General features: G+C 39.0%; 1 protein-coding gene across 10 annotated transcripts in view; it reads left to right on the forward strand.

Annotated features, from left to right (window-relative positions):
- Nucleotides 1-24,228, forward strand: part of AGBL1 (AGBL carboxypeptidase 1) — a 561,424-nt gene that overhangs the window by 215,471 nt on the left and 321,725 nt on the right. For all 10 annotated transcript variants that reach the window (XR_012017745.1, XM_072799089.1, XM_072799044.1 and 7 more), the window contains exon 14: nt 16,738-16,867. Coding sequence is in view for 9 of the 10 variants with exons in the window: in XM_072799089.1 (XP_072655190.1) it covers nt 16,738-16,867 (130 nt within the window). In the remaining variant the exon portion in view is untranslated. The remainder of the gene's footprint in view (nt 1-16,737; nt 16,868-24,228) is intronic.

Consider the following 24,228-nt stretch of genomic DNA (forward strand, 5'->3'; position numbering starts at 1 on the left):
TCAAGTTTCTTTTTGTTATTGATTTCTAATTTCCTTGGCTTTGGGTCACAGAAATTACCTTGTGTGATTTAAATCTTTTACATTTATTGAGACTTTTTTTTTTTCCTGATGCGAAAAGGTGCTCTTACTATATAGCATGGGGACAGAATTGGGCAGAAAGAGCTGCACTGGGACTGTGAGGAGGGACTTATTATATACTTTCATTTAGTGGGGGTTAGGATAATGTCAGTCTCTAAGGAAACTGAAAGAAAAGTTTCCAGGACATTGAGGGTCTAGCCATTGTTAAGATATTGCTGCTTTATGATCTATTAAGTGATCCATCTTGGAGTATACTCCATGTTCACTAGAGAAGATTGTACATTTTGCTGTTGTTGGACTAAATGGTCAATAGTTGTGTTAGTCTAATTGGTTTAGAGTGCTATGCAACTCTTTTCATGTTTATCTTCTATATAGTTGTCCTATTAATTACTGGAAGTGAGGAATTGAAATCTCCAACTATTATGGTTGAATTGTCTATTTCTCACTTTGTTTCTGTCAGTTTTGACTTCATAGATTTTAGCTTTCTATGAGTGGTACATATATGTTGACAGTTGTTATATCTTCTTGATGAACTGATTATTTACTGTTTTATAATAACCTTTTTTTTGCCTCATATAAAACTCCTTTTGACTTAAAGCCTATTTTGTCTGATACTAGTATAGCTACTCAATCTCTCTTATACTTGTTGTTTGAATGGCATATTTTTCCATCGTTTTACTTTAACCTATTGTGTCTTTGAATATTAAGTATGTTTCTTACTGACAGCTTATAGTTGCAAATTTTATTATTTAAAAATCCATTCTGTTCATCTCTATCTTTAGATTGATTTAATTAATTCACATTAAATGTAATTATTGATCAGGGATGATTTATATCTGCCATTTTGTTATTTGTTTCCTATACTTCTATGTCCATTTTTGTTATTCTTCCATTCCTCCATTACTGCCACGTTTTGCATTAAATAAATATTATCTAGTATGACATTTAAGTTAATCTGTCTCTATATAATTCCTTTCTAAGAATTTTCCTTGGGGATTACTATGTTTATTTATAACAATCCAGATCAGATTAATGCAATAGTATACAAAAATGTATTCTTATATAGCTTCATTTCCTCTTCCTTCCTTTATGCTATCATACAAATTACACCTTTATACAATGTATGTACATCAACACAATTTAAAACTATCACTTAGGAAGCTAACTTTTAAATAAGATAGGAGAAAAAGTTACAATAAAATATGGTTATATTATCTTTTATATTTACCTATGTAGTTACCTTTATCAGTGTTTTTTTAATGTATATTCTCATTATTATCTAATATGCTTTCATTTCAGCTTGAAAGTCTTCCCTTAGAAGACTTTCTAAAGGATTTAGAATTTTTTGTAGGACAGATTAGTTAGCAGTGAATTCTCTGTTTTTGTTTATCTGGAATCTTCTTATTTTTCCTTCATTTCTTAAAGGACTGTTTTGCTAGACATGAATCTTGGTTGATAGTCTTATTTCAGTACTTTGAATATGTTCTCTTATGATCTTCTAGCCTCCAGTGCTTCTAATGAGAAATCAGTTTTTAATCTTATTGTGGATCTCTTGTACAAGATCAGTCACTTCTCTATTGGTATTTTCAAAATTTTTTTTGTCTCTAACATTTTGATTACAGTGTGTTTAATTATGGACTCTGAGTCATTTGTCCATTCTGAGTCATTTGTCCTGAGTTTGATGACTTTCTTGCATGTGTAAATTAATGCTTTCCGTCAAATTTAGGAGTTTTGGTCATTATTTCTTCAACTATTTTTTCTGTTTGTCTTTCTCCTTCATCTTTTTCTGTGACTCCCATTAAGTGCATTTTGGTATACTTGATGGTGTCCTAATGGAATCTGATACTATTTATGATTTTTTTTTCTATCTGTTCCTGAGACTGGGTAATCCCAATTGAATTATTTTCAAGTTCATTGGCTATTTCATTTGTCTGCTCAGATCTTCTGTTGAGCATCTCTAGTGAATTTGTCATTTTAGTCATCATACTTTTCAACTCCACAATTTCTACTTGGTTCTTTTATGTAATTTTAACCTCTTTATTTATAGTATCTATCCATGGAGATATGTTTTTCACAATTTCCTTTATTCTGGCCAGGTTTTCTTTAGTTCTTTGAACATATTTACAATAGCAGATTTAAATCTTTGTTAGTAAGTCCAATATCTGAGCTTTCACAGGGATAGTTTCTATTTACTGTTTTATTTCATATGTGTGGGTTTTATATATATATATATATATATATATATATATATATATATATATATTTTTTTTTTTTTTTTTACAATCAAACTTTTATTCTGAGGAACTGGCTGTATAATATCTAAATAATAATAATAATAATAATAATAATAACAACATGGAGGAAGCAAACTATTACTTCCTTCCACCCAGCATATATGTGTGTGTATGTGAGAGAGAGAGAGAGAGAGAGAGTTGGGGACAGAAGGTTGGCAGATGTGTGACAGCATTAAGGTGCAGGCTGAGGAGAGCCAGATCCAGGGGGCTGGGAGCCATTACTTTTTGGAGTCCTGGGAGCTGGAGGGGGACTATCCCAGCTTCCTGTTTCCCCCCTCACAGGGCACTGCCCCCAAGCAGGGAAGGGGCTGAGGATGGGGGCGGAGCTGGGGAAGGATGGGAGGTGGAGCCCCCTTTGCCCTCCCCTGTAGGGGGAAGAGAGACCACGGTGTACTTCTGGACACTGCTGGGACCAGAGGATGCAGTGTTGGGGGGCGCAGTGGTGGCTATATATATATATATATATCTCATAATTTTTTGGCTGGAAAGTAGACACTTTAAATTGCATAGTGTTACAATTCTGTAAATTAGGTCCTTCCTGTCTACCAGAGTTTGCTGTTTGTTTCGTAACTTCGTTGAATTAATTCTATAAAGTCTTTATTGTTTGTCATGTGTGGCCATTGAAGTTTCTGCTTTGCTAGCTTCATGATCAATTTAATTATTAGATGGAGATTTTCTTAGTTGCCTGGAACTGATAAGTAACATAGACCCTGCTGGCAAGCATATGGACCTATTGAGGGCATGCCTTCAACACTCAGTCAGGCAGTTTACAACTCTGCCTTAGTCTTCCTGCTTGTTCAGAGCTTCAAGTTTAGTCAGAGGTGAGAACCCAGGGTCTTCTCAGGTCTTTCTTGAGCACAGGTATATACACAGGTCTAGGTATGTACATAATCCTATGCATTTATATTCCCAGGAATAGATGAGAGCTTTTCAAATCCACCTATGAACATTTCTTTCCCCAGCTTTTAGTTTTAAATTTTGTGGTTAGTCCATTGTTTGGCCAACTGTTCTACTGCCTCAGGTATCTATGATGTTCAACAATTGCCTCTGATTGTTTTTGACAAATGCTCCTGGGAAAAAGGCTGTTTCCACTTGGCAAGCTCTGAAATAGGTAAAATAAAGACCAGTCCTTCTGATTCCTTTTGCTTATAATCAGGGGACAGAGCTAACACTCATGCAGTGGCTTTTCAACAAAACAACCTTATTGAAGAGTCTTGACACAACTTGTAAGACATCACTAATTAGATTTCACTTGCCATCTGCTGCACTATCCTTGTCAGAGACCAGTGAAATGTAAATTTAGAACAGATGACAGAGTGAAAGGAGAAAACAACACCTTCCTGATAATTGTGGTTACCCAATCTGTATCCTGGGGAAGGGAGGGGGCAATAGTATCTAAAGGATTGCTTCTTGTTTTAGGATAAAAGGGTTGGTTGGCATTGAATGAATAAATGTGTATATTTTATTTCTTAATCTTTTTGAGATTTTTTTCACTTTAGAGGAGTGAGGAAGGAGGAAAGCAGACTTTATCTTATAGAGGAGAATTTTCCTATGAAATATAACTTTGACAATTATTTTCTTTGATGAAGAGATGTAAAAGGTATATTAAATATGTTTAGATTAAGTGTGTATTTTAGTTTAAAATACACAGGGGATCAAAGATAATTTTTTTTTTTCTGGTCCATAATACCTAGCTAGAAGCATGTTTTAATTTCTCATATTGCTGAGATGGCTCCCTGAATAAAATAATGGAACCAGGCTACTAGTGATAAATCTGTCTGATTTTATTCTGGATCTTGGTGGAAATAAACTAAAGTATCTAGTATTTTTGAGGGAACTAGACCCTTGAAGAAGATTGAACTTCTTCATCAGTAAAAAGATAAGGATCTGATCATTTTAAGGTGGAGCCATTCATATTACACCCAAGCTCAATCATACCCATCTGAAATATACTCAGACCATACAAATATGCTTCCCAGGAACTAAAGATAGGAGAATTCATTCATTTTTTCATTCATTCATTCATTTTCTCATTCTTTTATTCATTCACTACTATCAATAAAGTGCCTGTCATGTACCAGCAATTGTTCTTGGTGCTGAGGATACAATAGTTGAGCAAAAACAGATAAATTTCATGTCATCACTCAACCTATCTTCTAGTGGGAAGGTAGACTGTCATTTAGAATGAGATAGGAGGCCACTGGTGGGGTTTGAGCAGAGAGATAACAAGAGTCTCAGGCTATTGTATGCAGAATACATGAGGAGGAAGGGGGTTGGCATTGTCAAAAACAGAAGTAGTTAGGCTTTTGCAGTGGTGTAGATAAGAGGTGATTATTTCTTGGGCAGGGTGGTGGTAGTGAAGGTGGTGACCTGTACTTGATGTCTGTATTTATTTTGAGAGCAGAATATGTAAGGTTGGCTGGTGAATGGGGTGAGGAGTATGAAATAAGGAGGCACTGAAGATGGAAGGTGAGTAGAAGATACTTGGTTGTGGTCAGAGCAACCAAAGGAATGGAGGAGCCATTCTAGTTATTAGAATAGAGGAAAGATAGTTTGTACTACCTCTTTGTTTATGAAACCTAACAAGTCGTTCCTTTGCTTTTTTTAACACTGTGGAATTGTGTGTGTGTGTGTGTGCACGTGTGTGTGTGTGTGTGTGTGTGTGAGAGAGAGAGAGAGAGAGAGAGAAAGAGAGAGAGGGTGGTCGGGGAGAAGTTCAGTTGAAGATTGCAAATGGGCTGCAGAAGAAGTGGATAAGATTGAAGCCAGTACAAAATCTTCCCTGCGTGGAAATGGTATGGACTATGTCAACAGAGAAGGAAGACAACAAATGAGGAAAAAGAAGTTATTAGAAGATTGCGTTTTGAATAAAGAAATTTCCAGGGGATCCCTGGGTGGCTCAGCGGTTTAGCGCCTGCCTTTGGCCCAGGCGCGATCCTGGAGTCCTGGGATCGAGTTCCGTATCAGGCTCCCTGCATGGAGCCTGCTTCTCCCTCTACCTGTGTCTCTGCCTCTTTCTATGTCTATCATGAATAAATAAATAAATCTTAAAAAAAAAAAAAGGAAAGAAATTTCCACACTTTTTCCAGGCCACTGATGTTCAATTTGGTGAAAAACCGGAGTTCAACTTTTTTTTTTTTTTTTTTTTTAAAGATTTTATCGATGCATTCATGAGAGACACAGAGAGAGACAGGCAGAGACACAGGCAGAGGGAGAAGCAGGCTCCACGCAGGGAGCCCGACGCGCGACTCGATCCTGGGTCTCCAGGATCACACCCCAGGCCAAGGGCCGTGCCAAACCACTAAGCCACCAGGGCTGCCTTTTTTTTTTTTTTTTTTTAAATTTTTTTTTTTTTCAACTTCTTGCCTGTAATGTCTGACAAAGGATAGTTACACCTGGTGTGTTGCATGTAGTCCCTTCAGACATGAAATGGAAGCTATTTTGCGGATGAAGTGATAAATACAGCTTTTTTTCCTCTTATTTTAATTTTCCTTGTATGCTTTACTGAAAGTCTCAAAAAAGGAAAAAAGCCCTATATTGATGGTCTAATTTGTCTCTAAGCTTTAATATAACAAGTGGTTGTGGAGAGTCATTAAATGTAGGCCATGAGGTTAAGGATTGCAGCAGATTCAATAAACATACAAATTAGTTTTTCCTCCAATGATTTATAATCTAAATATGTAGTTTACTAGAGTGAAAGCTCAGAACAGTATTTGGTGGTGATGTAAACATGAATGGTATGAAGAATTGCTTTTAAACATCCAAACATTTGTTGATCATGAATTATGTACTACTCATTTTGCTAAGTATCTTCCATGTGTTACATCACTTAATTCTAAGGAAAAAAAGAAACAAAATCCAGTGGGTTAGATACCAATAATATTACCCTCAGGTAGAGGTTGAGAGGCAGGATTATTATTTGATATTGAGAAGTCTTACATTCAGTAAAGTAAGTTATTTGGCCAAATTTACGTAGCAAGTGGTAAGAACCAGACTTGAACACAGTCTGATTTTGGGGACTAAAACCCATAAACTTTTCACCATTTCGTTTTCCTAAGGGATTTCAGAAGTTGGAGAAATTGCTATGAACAGACATTGAAGTAGTCAAATAAGGTCTCATGGAGGGGCAGGGCTTGGGAAGTTTTCTGAAAGAAGGTAGACTAAGAAAAAGAAAGAGAATAATCAGATTTCAGACATGGTTCCATGAGCAGTTGAGAGGATTTAATGGGTTGGCAAGCACAAACTGTTGTGGGAACAACAGGGAAATCTGGCTTGCTTGTCATCTTGGGTTTTCATTGGGCAGTAATAAGAGGTTAAGTTGGATTAGTGAGCTGAGACCAATTTGTAGAAGATCTTGAATGCCAGCCAAAGTGGTTTACACATCCTCTTTTTAGGCAATGGGAAGCCATTGAAAGAACTTGGATATCATTTTGGAATTATGTCAAACTGGGAGAGAAACATTATGAGAGCTAAGAGATGAGAAAGCCAATGGGGAGGCCATGGCTGCAGTTCAGGTATGAGGTGATAAATCATGGACAGTTTTTCTTCTTGTGAATTTGAGTTTCAAAAAATAAAACTGTATATCCCACCTTCCTCTGCTCCTCTCCCCTTCTCTCTCTCTCTCTCTCTCTTTCTCTTTTCTTTTGAAACTCTTTTCTAGAATTATGGATTTTTAAAGGAGAAAATCACCTTGGATAGAGATCATGTGTCCTAATCTTTTTTTTCTTTCTTTAACATGACTCTGAGCCAAACAAAATTAAGAAACTTGCCTAAGATCGCATGGTAACAAGTGTCAAAGCCAAGACTAAAATTAAATTTGTTTTCTGACTTTCTCTTCAGCACTGTAAGTGTTATCATTCCTGTCTCCACTTTCTTTTGCCAGAACTTCAAGGAAAAGGAACTCCAGAGTTCCCAGATAATTTTCTCCATTTTTTAAAACCCAGGATGCATTGGTGATCCTGTTGCTTTTAGGGGATAAGGTTAATGTTTCATAGCTACTGAAACCCCCCGATTTATAAGAAGTCATTTTTTAAAGATTTTATTTATTCATGCATGAAAGACACACAGAGAGAGGCAGAGACATAGGCAGAGGGAGAAGGAGGCTCCTTGCGGGAAGCCTGATGTGGGATGCCATCCCAAGACCCTAGGATCACAACCTGAGTTCAAGGCAGACGCTCAACCACTAAGCCACCCAGGTGTCTCAAGAAGTCGTGATTTATAAGGAATACATATTTGGTCATTTAGTTGACCAAAATATGTTTTTTCATATGCATTTGGTTTTTGTCTAGAGTTCTTGGCTCCTACAACCCTGAGAATTTCCTGTGATAAGGGCTATACTTGTATATCTTGTTATGTTAATGAAGGCGACTTGTGGACCCCATTCAGTGGCAGGGACTGGTTGCCAAGAGAACCAACTATGTGATGAGAGGGTTGGAGTTTTCAGTCTTATCTCCAGACCTCAGCAAAGGGGAGAAGGGCTGAAGTTTGAATCACCTAATGGTCAATGACATAGTCAATTACGACTCTGTGGTTAAACCTCCATAGAGACCCAAAAGGATTAGCAGAGCTTCCAGGTGGGTGAGCAGGTGGATACTGGAGAGGGTGGTGTGTTGGAGAGGGCATGGAATCTCCATACCCTTTCTCCATACTTTACATCTGGCTGTCTATCATATCCTTAATAAACTGGTAAATACAAGTGTTGTTCTGAGTTCTGCAAACCCCTGTAGCAAATAATCAAGCCTAAGGAGGAGGTCACTGGAACCTCCAGTTTGTAACTGGTAGATCAGAAGCACAAGTAAGCCTGGGGCTCACAGATGGCATCTGTAGTGGGGGTGAGGGCAGTCACCCTTAACCCATGTGGAATCTGATTCTGTCTCTGGCTAGTGTCAGAATTGAGGTGAATTCTCAGATGCCTTGCTGGTCTTATGAGAAATGCTTGGTGTTTTGTCTGGGGGAAATACTCCCATCCCTACACTCCACCCCAGGTCAGAATTAGGTCCAGGAACCCATGAAGACCAATCAGCAGAAATTATTTTTTTTCATCTGTGTTCCTTGCCTCAAGAGACTCATCTGGATTTTATTATACACCAGAGTTAAACACACTGACGTCCTCTAGAGAAAACAGAGAATCACCTTTCTTGCTATCCCTCCTAGTTAGCAGGGAAGGAAGGAGTTGTTACTCTCTAGAGATCCCTTTTGGCTTGATGAACTCACTGGGGAGATATAAATGCATGGCTTGCTTTCTGGTCCATAAGGAAAAATGACCTTAATGTGAAATGAGTCTCTGAAGCATAGAAAAAGAGAAGTAAAAAGCTATGAATTCTTTCCATTCAAGAAGAGAAACATGGAGTGCTATTTAATCTCCTGGTCCACAAAAGATCCCTAATTTCTGAGCTTCTTTAGAAGGTCTCAGCTATAAACTTCTTTTTAAAAAATATTTGATTTATTTATTCATGAGAGACACAGAGAGAGAGAGAGGCAGAGACACAGGCAGAGGGAGAAGCAGGCTCCCTAGGGGGAGCCAATAGGGAATTTGATCCTGGAATCTGAGGATCACACCCTGAGGGGGAAGGCGGATGCTCAACTACTGAGGCACCCAGGCATTCCTAAGCTAAAAACTTCTTCATCAACTCTTGCATTGGGAAAGGGGAATGAAACTTCCACAGCAATTTTATAAAAACAAAAAAACAAAAAAAACAAAAAAAACAAAAAAACAAAAACAAAACAAAACACACAACACAAAAAACGACAAACTTTAATTTTTTCAGTGTTAATGGTTTTGAGTTTTATATGGAATTTTTTCATCAAAGGTTTCTCCCTGGGGCAGCCTGGGTGGCGCAGTGGTTTAGTGCCTGCCTTCAGCCCAGGGCGTGATCCTGGAAACCCGGGATCAAAGTCCTATGTCGGGCTCCCTGCATGGAGCCGGCTTCTCCCTCTGCCTGTGTCTCTACCTCCCTCCGTCTCTCTGTCTCTCATGAATAAATAAATAAAAATCTTAAAAAAAAAAAAAAAGTTTCTCCCTAACAAGGAAAGTACAGTGACTTTTAATCCAAAGCAGACAGCAGCAGTACAGAGGCCCCTGCCAAGGCAGAGATGATAGGAAAAATCAATATCCCATAATTAAATCTGTTGAATTGACAGTAAAAAAAAGAAAAAAGTCACAGTTTTAATTTAGATATTGGCTGCCCAGAGAAGAAATATTCTGACAGTAGTAAAATGGGGATTTGGGTTTCATTTATTCCTTAGATAATAATGAATAGTTGCCTACCACATGCTGGTCACTGTGCTGAATTGGTGCTAAGAAATTAGCAGAACAAGATGTACATGGATGTCTGCCTCGTGCTGCCCCTTGATGATAATCCCCAGACTGTACATTCCTAGTAGGGCTGGGTAACTTTTGTATTCCTCAGGAGAAGAGTGACACATATAGATGTGATAATAAATATTTGATGAATTAATGAATATGTTTTTATACAATACTTTTGCCTTTTAAATATAACTTTATATCTTACTCTAACTTGTAAAGTAGGCAGTATCCATCCATCCTCATTTTCTTGGCTGTCTTTGTCAGGAAATGAGTGTTCAGTTTTTCTTCAAAGGGGACACCTGCGTGGCTCAGTGGTTGAGCATCTGCCTTCCGCTCAGGTTGTGATCCTGGGGTCCTGGGATTGTGTGCCTCATTGGGCTCCCAGAAGGGAGCCTGCTTCTCCCTCTGCCTGTGTCTCTGCCTCTCTCTCTCTCTGTGTGTGTCTCTCAGGAATAAATAAAAAATAAAGTCTTAAAAATTTTTTTCAAAGGATTTTTTTTTCTTTTTTAACATTATGGAGATTATCATTAGTTCTTGGTTTTTTAATTTTTTCTTTTATAATTTCCCATTCTGACAACTTTTTGCAAAGATTATTAGTGGATTTAAAATCTCAGAAATTAAAGAAATAATTCTTACTTACATCTGTTAAGTAATATGATGTGGTCCAAAATGTCATCCAGCAGTAATAGGTAAATTCAAGTGACTATTGGCTGGCTGGCCTCAGAACTGCTGGTAGAGCCTAAGATCTTATTGTTGACTTACATGTGTTTGGCAAATTCTTCACAGATAGTTGTTGGTCTCAAGACAAAACTTTAGAAACCTCAACCTTAGTATTAACTGTGTCAGTGGGAATGATACCTGTGTTTATTGAATCATTTGTATATGGGATCAAATGCTGTGTAGAAATGTGAATTAACTGGTTATATATTTTTGATTTAAACAACTGATATTGTGGGGGCTCAGTCTATTTGCCAAGCTGGCCTACCCCTTACTCTGGTCTGATTTCATTTTTATAAAATTCTTTTAAAGATTTTATCTATCATCTATCTATCTATCTATCTATCATCTATCTATCTATCTATCTATCTATCTATCTATCTATCTATCTATCATCTATCTATCTATTTACATAGAAAACATGCATGTGTGTGCAGCGAGTGGGGGGAGGAGCAGAGGGAGAGGGAGAGAATCTCAAGCCGACTCCGCACTGAACTGAAACCAAGAGTCAGATGCTTAACCAACTGAGCCACTCAGGCACCCCTAATCTAGCCTGATTTCAACTGAACTTGTCCTTACCTTGTTATCTTTTGAATTGTTCCATTGGGTATTTGAATGGTATTATGAAATCAGAGTTGTCAAAATAACCCAGAGAAAACCCATTTTCATCTTCACTCTATTGGTTTTCAAATGAAAACATGCAAGCAACTAATATGATAGCTGGGAAAATGGGGTAAGGGGCAGGTGTAACCAGACTTTTGGAGATGGTGCTGCTCCAGGTGAGATGCTAGAGGTTCTCAATAGCATGTGTTTTAGGTTCCTGAAATTGTGAGCAATACTGTCCTTTGTAAAATACATGATTTCTTTATAAGTGTTAATTTTCTTCCTTTCCCCAGTGTATAGTAGAAAACACTGCTTCTCACACTAAAGGTGCATACAGATTCTCTGGGGTCTTGTTAAGATGCAGATTCTGGGGTGGGACCCACATTTCTGCATATCTAACAAGCTTGCAGGTTGGTGCCCATACTTTGAGAAACAAGGGCATAAAGACTAATTGGTTTAGATTTGGACTAACCTAAGTCCAGTGTCAACTCTGTGTAACTTGCTTAACGACATTGACGTTTGAACCCAGGTCAGTTCTTCTGGTCCATTTTTTAAAGACTTCAAGTTTTCCTCTACATGCGCTCTGGGGTGGTCAGCCATTTAGTGATATATTGCTGGGTGTTAGAGGTATTGAGGCACACCTGGGCTTGGTCACTTCTGTTCCCTGCTCTCTAGATGTTGACTTTCTGAGCACTTTGCATGACAAACACACACACACACACACACACACACACACACCATCCTGGCCATGCTAACTTGTCCTTGGTAACCCTAATGGCCTGTATCTTTACAAGCAGCCCTGGTCTTAAGATGAAGAAGTTGACATTGGTTTTCCCTTTTTCTCTATCCAAGCAGTGTGTATTTAGAAAGCTCTGGGTGCAATGTCTGGCTAATAGTACCCCATGCTGTTCCATCTTATTCCTGAACCTTCCATGCGTCTCTTTACCTTTATAAATATTCTTCTCCTGCATCATGCTGCTTCCTGTTACTAGGATGTGCGGTGAATAGTGAAGATGTTTGCTCAATCTCAAATACACGGCTTTTTTTTTAGACTTCAGAGCTGGCTGTGCCTGGGGACACTAAAATGATCAAGCCGGGTATCATTCATTCAGTCTGATGGGCCCCATTTCTCCATTTATCCAGTCACAGATGGATGGGAGATTTTTACATCATTTTATTGTTTTACTGAAGCTTGATGGATTCTCTTTTAGGAATTTACTTGCTTCTCCTTCTCTCTCTGACTTCCTTTGTTTTAGGGATCCTGGTAGTTCAGGGTCTGCTTGTCAAGACCCTTAGTTATATTACCTGTTTCCCAGTTGCTGGCCAGGGTAATTACTATTCTTAGCAGATAGGAAAATATGCAATTAATGTTAAAGAAATGAATTCTAATAACATCATTTCCCTTTAGGTTGTCTGGCTTTTGAAGCCTGGGTCTCATGTAGTTAGTTGCTCCTGTATTCAGTAACCTCTTAGGACTGGCACTGCTGATTCATTGTTTAGTAGTTTCAGCTGAGATGCTTTTGTTTGGCTATTTTCAGGAGATCAGAGGCTTTTTTTGTATATTTTTTTCCCCCAAGAGAAGAAATACATCCTACCAAAAACCACAGGTTTACCAGTCAGAGGTAAAAATAGGTAGGCTGGCGGGAAGATACATACATCCCACCTAAAATGTTCAAAGTGAATGTGAAAGAGGCCAAATTCTGGCCTGCATTCTACTTTGGAAACACCTTTTAGAATTTGAGGTCTACCTTTATTTATTTTATTTTACTATTTTAAAAAATATTTTATTTATTTGACAGAGTCAGGATGAGAGAGAGAAAGAGAGAGCATGCATACACAAGCAGGGGCAGGCAGAAGCAGAGGGAGAGGGAGAAGCAGGCTCACCACTGAGCAGAGAGCCAGGTGATGGACAACAAGGGGCTCGATCCCAGGACCCTGGGATCATGACCTGAGCTGAAGGCAGATGCTTAACTAACTGAGCCACCTCAGCACCCTGAGATCTAGCTTTTGGGGGCCTAACTTCCCTGGTTTACCAGGGACTAAAGGGTTCCCTGGGATGTAGGATTTTTAAGCTAAAACTGCAACATACCTGGACAAACCAGATGGTTGGTCCCCCAAGGTCCAGCATATTCAGTGCATATAAGCATTTTCTTAGACTGTAGTGAAATAAAGCTTTAAAACAGCAAACACTAGCTGGATCAAATAGCTTCACCTATTAAAACTAAAAAGAATTTTTTTTTCCTATGTAAGTTTGTAGTTTTCAATGGAGAAAAAAGTAGCAATGCTCACTATTTTATTCTTATAAGCAAAGCAGGACTTTAAACTCTATTTGAGGGATGACCCCTTTTCAGAAATTAGAGACACTGAATTTATTGCCAGCCAGTCATAGCTGTCCATCTGCTAATTCTCTCCACATAGAGGGAGCAGCTGTCATTTCAGAAATGCTACAGTAGATAATAAGATTGGGTACGTTTCATCTTCAAATGCTTAAAACAAATCTCTGGGAAGAACAGCAGCAGTTTCTCTGACTGCATGAATCTCTGATATTATTAACACAAAATGCCAAATGGATTTGGAGATTGGAAGCAAATGGATTTGCTTTAAAAGGAAAAGCACTCAAGTTACGTGTAGTACATATTGTGATAATCTGCAATTGCATAGGTATAGGAACTGCTGTAGCAATAGGCATACATAGAGATACTCTCCAAATCATAGCCATGCAGAGCCCTGAATACAAATACAAAAATATGGGCTTCCAAATCCATACAACCTTTGGGTATGAAGGGAATGCATCACTGTCTCCAACCGCAAAACAAAATTTACCTGACACTAACAGGTTCCTCAGTCTTACATGGGTCCAATTTCTCCAAATCCACGTAATTAGATAATCTTAGGTGCCATCTGCCAATCTCCTCTGCACTATTTAATATCCCAAAGTCCAATTTACATAGTTATTCCCTTATACTTTTTTCTTAGATGAATTCTTTTCTTTTTAGTCTTGTTGCTTTCACCTTTAAGTCTGCTCAAGTGGTAATTGAAACTGATCACAGCCTTTTGTTTGGGATTCCTAACCAAAGTATCCCTTCCAATAAACCTGCATATAGCTCCTTCATTATTCTTCATAATGAAAAAAAATAAGATGAGGAGAGGAACCAATAAACATAGTCCAAGTACTTCTCTCCATCCCTGAGCATTATAGAAAGGGATGAAGATGTACATTCAGACATAGATGGGGATGTTCACATGGATATAGGTATGGACATGACATAGAGACATGGGTAGAAATACAGTTATATAGATATTTCTCTAGAAGACGTTATTTTATTTGATCCTCAAAATGATTCAGGGAAGCAGGTTATGCATAGCTATATATATATATATTTTTTTTTTTGCTTGTGAAAATATTAACTCTGAAAGAGCATCCCAAATCCCATATCTGGTGACAGAACTGAGAGTTGGGAGTGGGTCTTCTTAACCCTAAACCCAGGGCTTATTCTGATTGAGGCATAAACTTCACTTTTTCTATTTTTGAAACTTGTAATCTAGAATGATAGTTTTGCTATGTGGTGACCTATAAGCTTTTTCCCATTGTCTCTGTACTTGGTCTCCACAGAGCATATAGAAAGAGAGAGGTGACATGGAATTGATGGCTACTGGACATATATAATACTTGCATTTTCATTTATACAAATAGAAATGCTTTTAAGGTATCTTGACTGATTTCATCACTTTCAATGTTACCAAGAAAAAACAAAACAAAACAAATAAATCTCCAGTGTTGATGAAAATCCAGGTCAAGGCAAGGAGAGTCACAGAGCAGTTAGTGTCCTGAGGCTCTGGGATGATGTGCCTTCAAGTATCTTGATTTGAGAAAAGAAATTCATTTAAACACAGCAAATGTGCTCTGAAGCAAGTCTGGAATGCCTGCTTCTTTCTGTTCCTATCAGTATTAAAGATCTCCTTTATATTTTACCTCCATCCCTGGTCGCCAAGCAGAACAGATAAACCCTATTTCTAGATGTCGTTGCTATTAAAAAGAGGAAGGGAGGAAAAAATAGCGAGAAAAGAACAAAAAAAGTCAGAGAAGAAGATGAAAAAACCTACTATTTCTCAAGTCAAAATATTTTAATGGTGAGATCGGGATAAATGATTAATCTAAAGATTTTTGGTTTCCAGCGAGCTGTAAGAGGAGGCTGACAAGCAGCAGGCAACTAATATTTAAAGATAATTTCAGAAACATGAAGATGAGAAAGTGGTGAAAGAGGGAGGCTGAACCTCTTTCCTTCCATCTCCAAGATTTATTGAAAATAGTGATTTTTTAAAAAGCACAGAAAATGTATCTGATTCTATAATTAAATGCTAGTGCACTTATTCATTCCAAATTATTTAATGAATACCAATTCTGACAGTTATTAAAGTTTTGATGGTAATAAAGTGATTGTTCCTGCCCCCAGGAGGCTCACAGTCCAAGGAAAGAGAGGTAAAAATAACTAAATAGCTGTAAAACCCTACCCAAAGTGGTTTTATGAGGACTCTGATTAATGGGACCTCTGGAAGCTATTGCAACAAATAGGAGCAGAATGTAATGGCCTGGGGATCAGGAAAAGTTTCCCTGAAAGTTGCATAATCAGAAAGGGATGGAGCTGTGGGGAGTCCTGGCAAAGGGACAGCAGACACAGTTGCTCAGAGGGATCTGTGACTCGTTTGATGAAGCTAGAGTACAGAAGGACAACAGGAGATGTGGGGTGGGGCTGGCAGAAGGTTGATGGGGATGCTAGACTGCTACCCCTCAATTGGTGGCATCTCTCTTGTTAGGGATCTTGAGTAAACAGCATCTTAGCAGGACTGCTGTGGGCCTCCCCTGAGCATGGGCTGTACTTGGTCCTCTCTGAGTATCTCTTTTTGGATGACTTTAACCTGAGAGCTCAGCGTCTCAGCTTCCCTCTGAATTGCAGGCAGCACTGTTCTAACCAGCTGCATCAACCAGCTGCGTCAACTTTGTAAAGTAAGTTGATACTTTCAGATGTGAACATCTCCATTTCCCACATGAGGGGATGGATGACGCTGAGCTCATTTCTAGCGCCAGTATTCCATGATGATATCTTTGAAAAAGGTACTTTGATTCTTTGGGTAAATGTCAAGTGTTTTCTGTCATCTGTATGGATAGAAAGGAAGCATGGTGATAGGAGAAAGAGTCTTATGCTTTTTCAGAGGAAAATAGACCTGGATGTAAAGCCCAGTTCTTAGTTATGCGATCTTGGGCCATTTATATAATATTTTTAAGCTTCAATCTCTTCACTGGGATGGAATACTTATCCACCTGGCAGAGTTATTGGGCCAGCTGGAAATAGTGTATATAACACACCCAGCATGACAGTTTGAGCTCAACTTAATTATTCGTAGAATTGAAGGTCCCAGAGCCCAGAGAAATTTATCAAATTCATTCTTTGCGGATGCATATAATGGGGAACTACGTTTCCCAAACTTTGTCTTAAAACTGTGATAACCCAATATCAAGTCAAACATGGCTTCCAGTTCTTTTGGGGGCTGTGAATAATCACAACACTTTGGGAGCTTAAATGACAGATCTGCAGCTTTCTGGACATCTGCAATTGATGCCAATTGGGCAGAAGTCAGAGGGACGTTGGATTCATTAGTTTGTTTGTCTTGTCGAGCTTTATTTTCCCATGTTATTTTCTTCTCAACAAGTATTTATTTGCTCCTTGTTTGTTCTTGCAGTCACAGATGCTCACTGAAGGGGGAGGATTTGAACAGACAATGGCTCTCTCCCAGTGCTCATCTCCAGCCAACAATCTACCATGCCAAAGGACTCCTGTACTACCTGAGTAGAGTTGGCCGAAGTCCCAGGGTGAGTCACTTCCTTCTGCTTCCACATTCTTGGCTGGTTCCTTCCATCTTTCACGAGGCAGCTTACTTTCTGTCAAGGAAATAAACCCAGATACAAGCCAAAGACCCATGTGTGACAAGCTTTAATGGGGGATGTCTTCATTTCCTAAGGCTGCCATAACAAAGTGCCACAGACTGGGTAGCTTAAAACAACAGAAATACATTCTCCAACTTTTCTGAAAGCTAGACATCTAAGATCAAGGCGTCAGTAGGCCATGATGTCTCTGAAGGCTCTAAGAAAAACCCTCCATTGCCTGTCCCTAACTTCTACTGTTGCTGGGAGTCCTCGGTATCCCTTGGCTTGTGGCAGCCAACCTCAAATTTCTGCCTCTATCTTCATATGACCATTGTGTGTGTGTGTGTGTGTGTGTGTGTGTGTGTGTGTACAGATTTCTCTCTTCTCCTAAGAACAGCACTCATTGGATTAGGGTGACCTAATTAGGGCCTACCATTGTGAGTATGGCCTCATCTTAACTTCATTTTCGAAGACCTGTCTCCAAATAAGGTCAGGTCACATTCACAGAAGCTAAGAATTAAAGCTTTGATATATTTTTTCATTTTTTGGAGGGGGGAGACACAACTTAACCCACAATGGGGGAAAACCATTGGTTCAGTAACCATTGATAAAAGCTGTGCAAACGTTGTATTTTATCCCATTTTCTACATCTTTATTACATCTTTATTTTTTTGTTTTTTAAGTTATTGGTCAAAAAAGAATATATATATAAAGTAGTGATTGGAAGAAATCCTTTAGATGTTCATATTCATGTTCAACTAGAACTTATTCAGTTCCAAATATGATTCTGGCACTGTTCTAGGTACTTTACTCCCAAGCCTATACCAGTTGTACAATTGAAGGAAAACAGATGACGTACAGTCCAGCACTCGACATTACTCCAATTACTTCCACTTATGACTTTTTATTTCATAATTTTTTACTTCCATACTTCAAATTTTGATCTTTTACTAGGCAAGCAACATGTGGTACTTTACTCTCTTGTGATACTGGGCAGTGGCAGCAAGCCATAGCTCCCAGCTAGCCAGACATTCAAAAGGATAAACAACCCATACATATACCACAATTCTGTACCCATACGACCATTCTGTTTTTCACTGCCAGTATAGTATTCAATAAATTATATGAGATTTTCAGAACTTTATTATAAAATAGGCCTTGTGTTAGACGATTTTGCCCAATTAGGTGTTCTGAGCATTTGTAGGGTAGGTAAGGCTAAGCTATGATCTTTGGTAGGTTAAGTGTATTAAATACATTTTCAATGTGTGATATTTTCAATTTATGGTGGATAACAGGATGTAATCTCATCATCAATTGATGAAGGTCTTCACTTGAAACCAGAGGCCTAAGGTCAAGATAAGGACAGAAGCAATGGTAGCCAAGTTCACTGTATAAAAACAATAATTTATTGACTACAAACTGTGAACATACCCTCTTCAAAAGTATGGAGGGACATATGCCTAAATTTAGAGAGTTTACCAAACCTAAGACACTTAGAATAGTGTGCAGAAGCTCACAGTTAGGCCAAACAATAACCTCTACCATTAACCACTTTTTGAACATATATGATTAAAACAGTGGCACATTCCTTGAATATCTATTGAAATATTAGATGAATATCTAGTATGGAATCTTATTGAAATCTCAAAAAGATTATGGGGTCAGGTGGTTTTCCTGACATCACCAGGCAGTATATGGCAGAGTTTGCATTCAGTTCTTTCCTGTTTTTCACCCTGCAACTTAATCTATCTTTATCATTTACTCTGAGAGAGGATATTGGGATCCCCAAGACAATCCTCAGGTTCACTGATTCCTTAGAAGGACAAACAGAACTCAGAATAGCTGCTTTGCTCATAATTATAGTTTGTTACAGTGGAAGGATACAGATTAAAATCAGCAAAGATAAAGGCTGCATAGGGCAGGATCCAGGAGGAACAGGTATAGGTCTCCAGGTGTCTGGTCCCAGTGGAAATGCATAGACAGTGCTTAATTCAGCAGTGATGTGTGATAATATGAAAGGTACTGCCAACAGGGAGGCTCATCTGAGCTTTGGGTCCAGTGTTTTTATTGGGGCTCCATTATGGTTATGGTGCCCCACATGGCTGATCTTAGTTACCGTCTCCAGCCCCTGTAGAATTCAAACCAACATTTAAAGGTCCAAGACCCCCACCATAGATCACATTGTCAACATCAACCATCTGGCATGACCTAAGGCCCCAGGTAAAGAAAGAAAGACATTTTTTATCTAGCAGACTATTGCAGGAGTGTCCAGGTGATCTCCCAGGAGCCAATCACCTAGAGCCAGACCTTTCTTTGGAAATTGCAGGGTTTGAGTCAACACTTTACTGAAAAGAGAACAAAGAATATCCTTTTCCTTTAAGAATCCTTGTTCTACACTGGTCAAATGTGCAATACTTTCATCTCATCCCCACTTCCTCCACCTAAGGAGACACTGCTTAGTGTCTATGCCGTCTGCCCTCTAGAAGCAAGCTCATAGCCTGTATAGCAGAGCACCAATCTTATGGTCAAAGCCTGAGAAGAATGTGTTCTTTGAGAAAAAATCCTTAGCCTCTAAGAAGAGAGACTTATAGGGAAAGAGGTCCTTACTTGATATACATTTAAATATACACGCATTCAACCCATAACGAACAGGATTCCTCCCTGACAACCTCTAATTGAAAGGCAGAACATTTATTTTAAAGCATGACAGGTGAATGCCTTGTTTAAAAAATATAAATAAACATTAATTAACTGTAAACATGACAGCTACAGACTTGTTTCCTGCTGGGACCATCTGAGAGGTGGGTGAGAAACAGCTGAGTACTAAATGCTATTCACAGTGTTACAAAACTCTCTAATGGGCTCAACATCACCTTTTAGTTACCTGTGAGGCTGTATTTAACCAGCTGCCTGCTGACAGCAGAAGCACTGCCACTCATTCTGTGCTCAGGCTTGTCCTGTATGGAGAAGCTTTTCATGGTGTCCAGATTGCCTTTTGGCCTACATGGTTGCAGATTAACTGTGACTTTGTCCAGCCTCCAGCGCTTATGGAAATATTAACTGAAGCATCAGGAAGCTACTTTCTGATGGCTAGGAGATTTAACCTGTTCCAGTTGATACTCAGGCATTTGCCTATTGGTAGGTAGAATAATATGAACTCCCAGAACCAATGAGAATGTGAGATAGTGAGAGAACAGTATCCTGATAATGCTGAGGATTGCTATAGACCAGACAAATCATTCAGTTTGTAAGCAATATGGCAATATTTACATACTGTTTCATCTATCTATCCTCCCATCCATCAATCCATCCATCATATACCCATTCACCAATCCATCCACCCATCCATCCATCCATCCATACGTACATCCATACATCCAACCATCCACTTTTTCATTCACTCTCTATCCATCTATCCATCCATCCATCCATCTTACACCTATTCACCAATCTATCTACCCATCCAGCCTTTCATCCACCTATCCATCTGGGCAGTCATCCATGTGTCCATTCTTCCACACCAATTGTGTATAAATCACTGGAAAAGAAAAATATGGTCCTTTTTTGGGGGGGCGGGTAGTCTATAGTTTACTTTGTTAGAAAGTGGAGTCATGTCTGCAAAGAAATAAAGTAGTACAAGATGGTAAAAGCTGTAACAAAAGTTCTTATGAGTTGTTGTAGGAACACAAATAAGGGGTTGAGTCATCTTCTTTCAAGGTTATGGAAAAACTAGAAATGAAAGATGCTACTTGAGCTGCACTTGAAGGATTAATAAGAGTTTTTCTTGGTTTCTATTACAGTAAAGTAGAGAAAAATATTCTTTCGTCAAAGGGTCTACAGGCCTGTCTGTGATCCCTTAGATCTTCTTCCTTGTGAAACTGGCGAGTTTTCTACACTTGGGGTAGTTGCAAGGAACAAAGAAAGGGAAGTTTCTTATTAACTGGTGGCATAGACTCATTTGATGTGACACTGACATTACAGTGTCTTTCCCATTTTCTTGACCCCTTATTTTCTATCTCTAATTTGTTAGAGGGTCAGGAAATCCATTCCAAATATTGGATCCAAAGCCCAGAAATATAATATTTGCATACTCATACATTGGAATACTGTTCAGCAAAAAATAAACAATAAAAAAACCAACAGTAATGAACTACATGGATGAATTTCAGAAGCATGTTGGGTGACATAGGCTAGACACTAGAGAGTACACACTCTGTGTTTCTACTTATGTAAGGTTCAAGATCAAGGAATCAGCACAGTGGTTGCCTCAGAAAGGAGTTTTTAATAATAGAGGCCAGAAGGGAAATTTTGAAGCTATTTGAAATGTTCCATATCTCTATTAAAGAATCACTTACATAAAACCCATTTATTAAAAACTCATTTGAGGTCTGTACATGTCGCTATAGTACATATTTATCTAAATACGGAAAATTAAAGATAAACAAATCAAAGCATGCAGGGATTTGAAATACTACTAGGGGACAAGGGGACCTGCCCCAAATGAGACTGACCAGCCCACAGGCATGCAACTTAAGCCAAGGAACAGTGCATAGCAGACTAGGAAGGCTGTAGTAGAAGATCTATTTATCAGCTCGAAAGGTCCGGCCAAAGAAAAGGCATACAAGCAGAGAAGCCCAAAGAACAGACAGGCTTCACCACTGCCAGCCTAGTAGGAGGCACTGAATTTTCTCTTTGTGGAGCTCTCCACAAGGGCCAGGGGCACAGCTAAGGGGAGAGAGGAAAGCTCTCAGGCTTCTGTAGGCTCCCAGGAAGCTAGGCCAACAGCCTCTTCTAGGCCGTTGTGTTGCAGCTGGCCTGACCATTGTACCCCTGAAAAGAATCTAGGCTGTGGAATTAGGAGAGGTATCCATTCTTCTCCTCTTGGCTCTCACTATCAGAGTGTGTGCTGGTAAAGGGATTTCACAGCTCTTTGAAAAGCTGATTGATTTCCATTTACAACTTATACAAACTAGGCCGCCTTCTGCCAAGGGACAGGGTGGGCATATTTTGGTTTTACCTTTCTCTGGGGCCCAGTGGAACAGAATTTTTAGCTACTTAAATGATTTTCCTGGTCTTATTCTGTCCCTCTGGCATATGTTTTTAGTTAATCAGTTTCTTTTAAAAGACACAAAAGGAGAGAACAGGAAGGGATGGCATGTCTCTTTCTAAAACCTTGTCCTCGGGGCAAGGAGATACACTATACACACTATTTATTTCCATTTTATTCCTCAGAAGTGGCAGAAGGACAAGTGTTATTTTTCATCATTTTCATGGATTCATGCTAAGTTACTGCATCTAGAATTTCCCTTTTTTCATGTGTAAGAGTATGATAGGTAAAAAATAAATCCTACTGCCATAGTTGAGGGATGGGGACAGAATGTTCGTGGAGGTCCTGGGTGAAAATAATTTATATTTGATTCCATATTCTTTTATTTAAAATTTTTCCCACTCTATCAGAATACATTTTAAACAGTGCTTCTCTAACATACCAGAAACCATGTTTTATAGGTATTTTTATAGACATAAGTAGTCTACATTTAAGTGAATTGCTAAAGTGTCTTGAATAAATTTATGTTGAAAGGCAGATAATTTTTCCTCTTTCTCCCTTGCAAGTATCTCTAATGTACCTGTTGTGTGTATCACAAGGGTGGAAATCTGAGTTTTTCTATATGCCACAGGGAGGGCCAATCAAATTTTTCAAAAAAGTTTGAGCCAATTCCCTATTTTTCTTTCTTTCTTTCTTTTTTTGGGGGGGAGCAGGGAGGTGGAGTAAAGCTAGGAGATGGAGTACAGAGGACAGTAGGAGGGTAGTTGCCTAAATCAATGTGAAGGTGCCTCTGTCTAGAGCTGGTAGGATGGAGAGGAGGCAAGAAATACGTGGAGACAGGACCAGATGGACTAATTTTACCATAAGACTGTTATCTGTGAGGAAGAGCCACAGGTAAAAGTTTGAAAGGAAGACACCATGCACCTGTGCTTCATCTGCTCAACACATATGCTTGAGGAGGGCTGGTTGGTGAGTGGAGCAAGGCAGCAAGGTCATGGCCAATGGGATTGGACACCTCAACGTTCTAGTCCTAGAAAGTGGGGGTTACCAACTCTAAAACACAGTCCAGCCTAGGCATCCAAGACAACTGACAGTCCCTGAAGATAGGAATGCAAATCAGGAAACGAGGCAAGCCTCCTTACATGGAGTAGGTAAGCATGGTGGTGGGTCAGCATTTGCACCCACCTTCTGGGTTTATCTAGACAACCTGGACATCCACCAGAGGTCAAAAAGATTAGTTTAGACTCCACCTTTTGAAGAAGATGGGGGTCCCAATAACTTATCTATCCCAATTGGGGCTGACACACAAAATGGTAGATTAATACCTTGAGAACCTTGGGAACTGTAACTGAATGAGATGGATGGCAGGGGCCCTACCCAGGCTGACAGATCACTTGGCCAAAGGTGGTACCCACCCTGGTGCTTCTCCCCTTTAAAACTGGGGAAAAGGAACAGTTTTAACTCCTGAGAAACCTGTCAAGAACTCACTATACAAATGTTCTCTCAGGGCATTAAGCTCACTGCTCACTGGGGGCCAAGCCAGCCAGAGACAGGGAGTAAAAATTAGCCAAGGTGAGAGTTCAAGGTAAGCCCAGGAGCTCAGTCTTAATTTTGCTAACTGAAAATCTTGTCATACTGCTCTTCATCACTAGTATATCCCATGATTTAAACTTTTTTATTGTGGAAAATCTTTGGAGCCAGATGGATCAGAGTCTGAGATAAAACATTGTTTTTTTAATGGTGGTCATGGGCAAGCCATTTAACATCCTTTAACTTTGCAGAAGTTGAGCTTCCTCTGAAAATTTGGATGATATCCTCCTGGTCAGACTTTTATACTGATTGCAGATGTGTGTCAAATCTTAGCAGTGTGACTGGCACCTACCAGGCAGTCTAGTAAATAACAGATATTAAATTTATCATTACTAATCAGAAGGGTGCTATGTCCAAAACAGAGCCACATATTAGACTGTATGTTTTGTGTTAATTTTCATGGGCAATCTTAATGTAATTCAACTATCTTGGATAAGGACATTGTAATACATAACACTGGGATGTCAGGAAATGTCCTCCAGCATTTTATAACATGTAATAAAGGGTCCTGCTCTGGATAGTCTCATCACTGGTTAGTTATTGAAGCTTCTGCTGAGTTTCAGGTGAAATAATCACCGCACATTAGCCATTGGAGAGGGCCCAACTGATTTGTAAGTACAGGCTGCTTTTCCCAAGGCCATGTTGGAACTTTAGCCCGTAATGGCCCAGT

This window comes from Canis lupus, chromosome 2, assembly GCF_048164855.1.
Source record: "Canis lupus baileyi chromosome 2, mCanLup2.hap1, whole genome shotgun sequence".
Taxonomy (NCBI): Eukaryota; Metazoa; Chordata; class Mammalia; order Carnivora; family Canidae; genus Canis; species Canis lupus.